Raw genomic sequence first — 8,813 nt, 5'->3', positions numbered from 1 at the left:
TGGTGGGACAGTGTTCTCGAACAGACAAACATGAGTTTGACCAAACTGCAGGAGGCAGTGCATGACAGGAGTGCCAGGCGTGCTCTGGTCCATGGGGTCACGAAGAGTCGGACACGACTAAAAGACTAAACATGGTGTATATTGGACTTTTGTAATTGAAAATTAATAAAAAAAAAATTAACAATTATCTCAGGGTCTGGGTCAGTTCATATGGAGAGGGACCGTCCTTCATGTATTGCGGTCCTGAGCCAATAATAGGTATAGCCAACATTTTGAATTGGGCCCAGAAACTAATCTGCAGCCAGTACAGTTGGGCCAGGATTGGCATTACAGTGGTACCTTTGGATACAAATGGGATTCATTCCGGAGCCCTGTTTGCATCCTGAAGTAAACGCAACCCGCCTCTGCACGTATGGCAATTCACTGCTTCCGCACATACGTGTGACATCAATTTGACCATCTGTACATGCCTGAGCAGCGAAACCTGGAAGTAATGCGTTTCGCTACTTCCGGGTCGCCACGGAACGCAACCCGAAAGTGCTCAACCTGAAGCAACTTCAATTCAATGTATGACTGTATATGCTTGAACCGTCTTGCCCCGGTGTGCAACCTGGTTGCTGAATTCTGCACCAGCTGAAGTTTCTGAACAGTCTTCAGAGGCAGCTCCACTTATAACACATTGCAACAATCTAACCTACAGGTTACCAAAGCATAGATGACGGAAGTTAGGCTATCCTTGTCTTGATAGGTGTGCAGGTGGGCCACCAGCCCAAACTGGTGGAAGGCCCTGTGTGGCACTGAAGCCACCTGATCCTCAAGCAACAGCAATAGATCCAGAATTACCCTATTAACTTGTGTAGGAAAATTTTTAGGCGGATTGTTTATACTTCTAGGATGTAAGAGTACAAATACATTGCCACAATAAATGCTGAGCCTTATAATTACTATCATTTAATTTGTTCTGACAGTTAACCTCCCATCCTTTATTCTTCACTTTCAACTGAGCCAAAAGTTATACAACCATAATAATATCAAAGCAATTATAAGAAAATATAGGTTAACTGTTAGAACAAATTAAATGATAGTAATTATAAGGCTCAGCATTTATTGTGGCAATATATTTGTACTCTTACATCCTAGAAGTATAAACAATCCGCCTAAAAAAATTTCTACACGAGTTAATAGCCCCAGACCAGACTGGTTTTGTCCCTGGTCGCAATATAACAGACCCCATCAGGAAACTACTGAACCTGATTGAACACAGCAAGGCAACCAAACTCCCATTGACAATTATGTCCTTAGACATCCTCAAAGCTTTTGATTGCTTAGAGTGGAAATACCTATTAGCAGTACTAACTAACATGAAGTTTGGCCCCAACTTCCTACAAATCCTCAAACAAATATACTCCCAAGAACTCATAACCCACCTACTCTCAGCAACCAGAAACATCATAGCCAGACACTGGAGAGACCTGTCAAGAGTAAGCATGGACCAATGGTACCAAATAGTATGAGAAACAGCCCTACTAGAAAATTTAACCAATAAACTGAAACTGACACAGGGACAAATAGAAGACAATACCTTCACCCCGGTATGGCTTTTTAAAATATATATATATATATTTATTGAAATTTGAAAAAATTACAAAGATAAAGGAAAATAAAACAAAAAATACAAAATACAGAAAAATAAAAACAATTAAAAACAAGTCAATCTTTCCATATCTTATCTTTCATTTGCTTGTTTCCTTGACCTCCTCACACCTCCCTTTTTTGTGTTCTAGTTCAGTTAGTTAGTTCAGCAAATCCTTTCCATCTTTGTTTTTATCTTAATAATTTATCTTAATATATTGTAACTTTACATTCTCACCTGTTAACAATCCATTTTTACTTACTCCTTTGTAACATTGCTGCTAAAACCACATAACTTCATTCCAACATCCTTCTAACATTCCTTAATTTTACAATGTTTCTCTAGATAGTCTTTAAATTTCTTCCAACTTTCTTCTACCGACTCTTCTCCCTGGTCTCGGATTCTGCCAGTCATTTCCGCCAGTTCCATGTAATCCATCACCTTCATCTGCCATTCTTCCCGGGTGGGTAGATCTTGTGTCTTCCAATACTTTGCGATAAGTATTCTTGCTGCTGCTGTAGCATACATTAAAAAAATTCTATCCTTCTTTAACACCGATTGGCCAACCATGCCCAGGAGGAAAGCCTCTGGTTTCTTCAGAAAGGTATATTTAAATACCTTTTTCATTTCATTATAGATAATCTCCCAGAAAGCCTTAATCCTTGGGCACGTCCACCAAAGGTGAAAGAATGTACCCTCAGTCTCTTTACATTTCCAGCATTTATTATCAGGCAAATGATATATTTTTGCAAGCTTGACTGGTGTCATGTACCACGTGTATATCATTTTCATAATATTCTCTCTTAAGGCATTACATGGCGTAAACTTCATACCTGTGGTCCATAACTGTTCCCAGTCAGCCAACATAATGTTGTGTCCAACATCTTGTGCCCATTTAATCATAGCAGATTTCACCGTTTCATCCTGAGTGTTCCATTTCAGCAGCAGGCCGGTATGGCTCCCCTTCATCACATACACAGCCCAACAAGACGACAAGAATCCACCAACAGCATATGAATCAATATGGCTAACCTGATTCAAAAACACACACTCACCCCCCCACACACAAAAACAAAGTTCAACACAGCCAATCACAAACAAGCAACCACACCCTAGGCAAACCACAATGTTTCTCACCACCAAAGGAACACAAGCGAATAGCAAAGAGAACCTGCACAAATGACACTGACACAAAAAACCCACACATACATTAAGCAAAATAGAAATATCGCCTCCCGTCCCCACCCCCACTCACCATGGCCACCTCTTCTCCCCTTTTTTATTCCTAATGTAACCCTAATGTCTCAACAAATGAAACTGATCTATGGAAAATGTCACTTGAAAAAAGAGACATTGCGCATACCTTTGTAAACCAAGAAAACTTTAATAAAATATTATTTTTTTAAAAGGAGGGGGTAGTATAAACAATGCAAACAATTAAGGGCCCTAAAGCCAGAGAAAGTTAGTTGTGCTTAAATTACATTAAAATCAATGGGACATGTCTTAACATAATTATTTTGAAACAACATACAATTCACATTTGTCATGATAATACCCAAATGTGTTACTTTTTTCCTCATATTGAAACCCTATTTTCTCCTTCAAAAGCTTTTGATCTTCCATTGTCATATTCTTTATTATCATTATCATTTTCTGGTGATTAATCTTAAAACCGGCTAATGTACAAAAATAATTAAATTTATTCATAAGAGTCTCTGCTCTCTTTAGTGGATTTTCCAAAACTATCATCCAATCATCAGCAAAGGCATGTAACTTGTAAGTTTCTTTTTTAAAATCTTTACCGCCAGAATTATTTCATCTTGTCTAATGTCTCTAAGCAAACCTAAGACCAAAATAAAAGGTAACAGGGACAATGGACATCCTCCTCAGCAACAGATTGTTGACAATGTGTCACATCAGTTAAGGGTATTCAAGGACAGTACTGTAATGAACTTTGCAGTAAGAGGAGTGGTTTTAAAGGCCGAAATGCAAGGCACCTGAAGTTAAATCCAGATCAGTATGGAACACCCTTTGGTTTATGGCTCATTTGCCTGGGTTAGTAACATTCACCTTGTTTATTCCAGGATGCCTCCTTGACCTGCTGTGCCTTTAACAATTTTATACTGGTGCACTAGTTGCAATCCTAGTTTGGCCTGCGTGATTCATGCCTGGGAAACAGATGAATGCAATTCATAGTGCTTCCTTTGAAGATTTGGTACCGGCTCTCAGTAGTTTTCTGGGCCCAATTTAAACTATAAACGTGTTACCTGATAGAACGCTTTCTCATATATTAAGATTCTTTACAGAGGCTGTGTTTCATATGAACCAGCTAAGCTTTCAAAACGGACATTGTCCCCCTGTTCACTTACATCAGGCAAACTGCAATCCTAAACAGAAACTACTAATCTTTTGTCTTACTGGCTATCTTCCAGCCAGTATCTGACACAGCCTTAGCTTCATTGATGGCCAATCTTAATAGGTTATTACTGCCTCCAGGCGATTCCCTGGCCAGGAAAACAAGTTTAGCCTGTATTTTTACACTGCCACATTAAATCACTGGCTCCTTTTCTTAAGTATTGCTTAAATTCTAACATTTGCTAAATCTAGGGAGTACCTTGCACCCACAAACTCTGGCACCCAAAACCTATAACAGTGATTTTCTTACCTGGTTACCTAGTTTCTTCTGAACAGCCTCAGGCACTCTCTGTTATTTTAATATTGCATTTTGCTTGTTTCATAAGCCACACAGGAAACAGCTGTTTATGGTTGATCATAAATTCAGGAGTTCGGCCTACACTCAAGTAGGACCCTGGCAGAGACACAGGCCCAACTGGCATATTCCCTCCCTCCTGGTCGATCGTTTGGGAGCTTCATAAGCTTTCTTCTGCCCAAACATCATAGTGACCAATGCCAACCAACACCGGCACACTTAGGGATCCGCAGAGTTTGCGCATCATGCATGTGACAGACCTCAGCAACTCAGCATTTTGGCTAAACTACTTTATTTACATATAAACATACACGGAGCACTGCAACATGGCTCCCTCTCTCTCTAGCATCAGACAGCAAAGAGAAAAAACAAAACAAAGGACAATAGTCCCACTTCACAGAACACAGTTACAGATAGGTAGCCGTGTTGGTCTGCACACTTCTTCAGATACACTGAAACAGAAGTTTCCAGACCCTTCTATATAGTGAGAAGGTGGGGAGGGGTATTACTCAGAAGGGTGGTGGGAATGGGTGATTGGCAGATAGCTGTGATGAGCCTGTTGACGACTCTTAACGACTGCAATAGGTCTTACAGGAAAAAGCAAGGGGTGAAAAGGTGAAAAATGGCTTTGTCATGTATAATGAGATAAGAATCCAAGGTCTTTGTTCAGACCAGGTTTCGCTCATCACAGCTATCTGCCAATCACCCATTCCCACCACCCTTCTGAGTAATACCCCTCCCCACCTTCTCACTATATAGAAGGGTCTGGAAACGTCTGTTTCAGTGTATCTGAAGAAGTGTGCATGCACACGAAAGCTCATACCAAGAACTGACTTAGTTGGTCTTTAAGGTGCTACTGGAAGGAATTTTTTTTGTTTTCACAGAACACAGTAACACAAACATCCTGTCTTTGTCATTTTCCACTCTGTGGAGTCAAAACATAATACCGTCATGTGAAAGACAACCATCCCATGACTGCAATCAGAGATCAGGAATTCTAACATAAATACGGTAATAAGATGGTTTAAACAGCAATTAGTCCAAAAGACAGCTGTAAGGTTGTTAACCAGGACTTGGCATTGATGCCCTGTTACCCCAGCATTTTGCTAACTGCTCTGGCGTCATGTCTTCTTTTGGACTCAATACCGTCATGTGAAAGACAACCATCCCATGACTGCAATCAGAGATCAGGAATTCTAACATAAATACGGTAATAAAATACGGTAATAAGATGGTTTAAACAGCAATTAGTCCAAAAGACAGCTGTAAGGTTGTTAACCAGGACTTGGCATTGATGCCCTGTTACCCCAGCATTTTGCTAACTGCTCTGGCGTCATGTCTTCTTTTGGACTCAATTCAAAATGCAGGCTTGACTTCAAAATTCTCCTGGCTTGAGACCAAGGACTTTTAGGCAGACTTATTCCTTTGTCACAGCACAGGTGGATACATAATGCCAAGGTGCAATTTTCCTGGCCTCTCACTATAGAGACAGCCTGAATTTGTGGATGTGAAGTTTGATGTTATTCTAGGGTTGCCATTTTTCAAAAAGTAAAAACCAGGACACCCCCAAGCTTTTCTTTGATTGATCCAGGATGAATTCCCCGTCCAGATATCAATTCCCCCTTCAAAATCCCAGTAATATCCGGGAAACTCTGGACGTATGGCAGCCCTATGTTATTCAGAAGACCAGGGAATACTATCTGACTCCTCACATCCATGAACCAGCCCCAAAGCAGGCTGCAGATGTTCTGACTATTTCCTGTCTCCCTCTCAAATATTTTATTGCAGGGGGGGCTCCTATGTTGTAGAGGAATATACGCTCTTCACAGCTTAGGGCGGCCTTTTTCAACCTTTGGTCCCCAAATGTTGGACTACAACTCCGGTCATCCCCAGCCAGCAGAACCTGTGTTCAGGGAAGATGGGAGTTGTAGTCCAACAGCATCCTGGGACGAAAGGCTGATTTAGGGATAACCTGGATTTCTTGAGTGACAGGTTATCTTTTGCTTCTCGCCCTTTGGCTTATGCTTCTAGGTGGTTGCTCCCAACTAAATACCTGACAGGTAAGAAGGACAAACAAAAGCTCAGGATAATCCTCCTAGACTAATGTGTAAATCATAAGACAATTATCCTTCTGACTGCACACTTCTTTAACTTTGCATTGTTGTTTTCAGCTCAAAAATAAACTGATGTAAGTATTCTGAAATGTATTTAAGAATAAAGTAACTTTAGAAATGTTACCCCTTGCTCTTTCCTGTAATTCCAATTGCAGTCGTTAATAGTCGTCAACAGATTTACCACACCTATCAGCCAATCACCCATTCCCACCACCCTTTTGAGTAATACCCCTCCCCCACCCTCTCACTATATATAAGGGTCTGGTGACTTCTGATTCCGTGTATCTGAAGAAGTGTACATGCACACGAAAGCTCATGCCAAGAACAAACTTAGTTGGTCTCTAAGGTGCTACTGGAAGGAATTTTTTATTTTAGAAATGTGAACATTGAGAGGAAAATATGTTCAAATACATGCATTTTAACAATATGAATTTCCGCTCAGACTTCCTTTTTTAAAAAAAATGTAGTGGGACAAAAGACTTATCCTGAGCACATATGAAAAGAAGTGATATATACAGAAAGTAGATTGACCCATTCACCAAGCAGGGCATAAAAATGGAATCTACACTATGAAACAACAATCAGTGTTATACATACATTTGCAAACTGAAGGTTTCAATATGGATGCCATGTGCAAAAATACACATCAGTTTTCGTGGAGTTTTCAGTGAGGAATCAAGTACCCATTCATAGAAGTTAGTTGGCAAAGCCAGAATATCCAACATACTTTGTGGAATTTTCATCATCGCAGAGATTGTGGGGAGGCAAAGCCAAAAATTGTGTAAAAATAAAAGGACAGCTTTTGTGTACATATATTTAATGAAGAGTTGTTAAGTTTGTATTCAGAATAAATGTGGTCACTACCATTATCTATATCACCTGGTTGGCTTGGATTATATTAGACTTTGATATGGAAATCTCTTTCCAACAGAAGCAACTAAGAACGTTTCCAGATTGTCGCTTATTTGTGAGAGAAATTTGGTTCATTTTTTCTTTCTTTTTCACTTTTTCTTTTTGCAGTAATAACAGTGACAGGAAAAGGTACTAAAAAGAATGGGAGGCCAGTTCTTTCCTATGTTATATTATAACCTCCCCACAAACTTTGCACAAACAAATCAAGGTGACTACAGTAATTAATAAATAGGTCTAGAAGTAACCACACGTGCTGAAATAATGCACGCCTATCTGATCCCATTCTGAAACTTATTAGATGTGCAAGAGGCCTTGCTGCTTACTAATATGTTAATTATAGTATTTAAAAGGCAGTGAGAAGAGAAACGAAGACAGAATGCAACATCTCAGAGAGAGCCAAAAAGCCACAGGAGAAAAGAGCATTCACCTCTCACAGGGGTGCTGGACAGATACAAAGATACAGAAAGAAAAGGCAGGAGGATGTTGCAAACAATGATAGACTGGATTAAGAAGATTCCATACCCAGTTCTGAGCTATCTGAGACAGCTCTGGTCACTTAGACGCTATCCTCCAGGGCCTCTTCCGCTTCCTCTCATTGGAAGCCTGTGGCGGTTTGGGATCAGACTTTCTTCAGATGCTTTCATTGAGGTACATCTTTCTAATTAATTGATCTGCTTAATTAATTAATAAAACCCACAATGAGAATTGTGAATTGTTTTCTTCCACTGGTAACTGGAAGAAATTATCCAGTGATAAATCATTTCAAGGTGTGAAATGTAAAGTAAGTAAGAATGTAGGAATGTAATGCAACAATTGCCATATGTTAGCCCATTTGCAGCTAAAATAACACAGAGTTTTGCAGAGCCTTTAAACACTCACAACTTTATTAAGCTTATGCTGAGGGCCTCCTTGGTAGTTGCACCCGCCCTGTGGAACACCCTCCCACCAGATGTCAAGGACATAAAAACTATCTGACTTTTAGAAGACATCTGAAGGCAGCCCTGTTTAGGGAAGTTTTTCATGTGTGACATTTTACTGTGGTTTTATAATTTGCTGGAAGCTGCTCAGAGTGGCTGGGGCAACCCAGAAAGATATACATAAATTATTATTATTATTATTATTATTATTATTATTATTATTATTATTTTGACAGTTTAAGATGTCAAAAGACTCTTGGCTATAAGAGTGTATGCTTAGGAGGAAAAAGCCTTATTGACTTGTTTAGTCTACTGTTCAATAAAAGTACTGATAGTTTTTATTGATTTTATGTATCTTATAGTAAATTTATATACACATTTATTATCGGTCAGTTTTCGTATCATTTACTCAATAAACAAAAATCTTCTGCTTGCCTATAACTCCAACAGTAATGATTATTTTTATTTTACAATCATAAAATGACTAGCTCAGCTCCAGTTTGCCTGTGAGCATAGCAGCAAAGGAG

The 8,813-nt window shown here is 39.4% G+C and overlaps 1 protein-coding gene across 2 annotated transcripts in view; it reads left to right on the top strand.

Moving 5' to 3' along the window:
* Nucleotides 1-8,813, top strand: part of LOC310844912 (cytochrome P450 2J4-like) — a 289,677-nt gene that overhangs the window by 265,612 nt on the left and 15,252 nt on the right. Inside the window, exon 1 of one of the 2 annotated variants that reach the window (XM_083739658.1) lies at nucleotides 6,144-8,017. The exons of the other annotated variant lie outside the window; for it this stretch is intronic. Within the exon in view, the coding sequence (XP_083595784.1) occupies nucleotides 7,850-8,017 (168 nt within the window). The 5' untranslated portion in view covers nucleotides 6,144-7,849. Of the gene's footprint in view, nucleotides 1-6,143; nucleotides 8,018-8,813 lie in introns of those variants that run through there. 2 annotated transcript variants of the gene reach the window in all.

The sequence above is a fragment of the Podarcis gaigeae genome, assembly GCF_964106915.1.
Source record: "Podarcis gaigeae genome assembly, chromosome: 5".
Taxonomy (NCBI): domain Eukaryota; kingdom Metazoa; phylum Chordata; class Lepidosauria; order Squamata; family Lacertidae; genus Podarcis; species Podarcis gaigeae.
The sequence above is the reverse complement of the archived record's forward strand: the minus strand, read 5'-3'. Positions and strand labels throughout refer to the sequence as shown.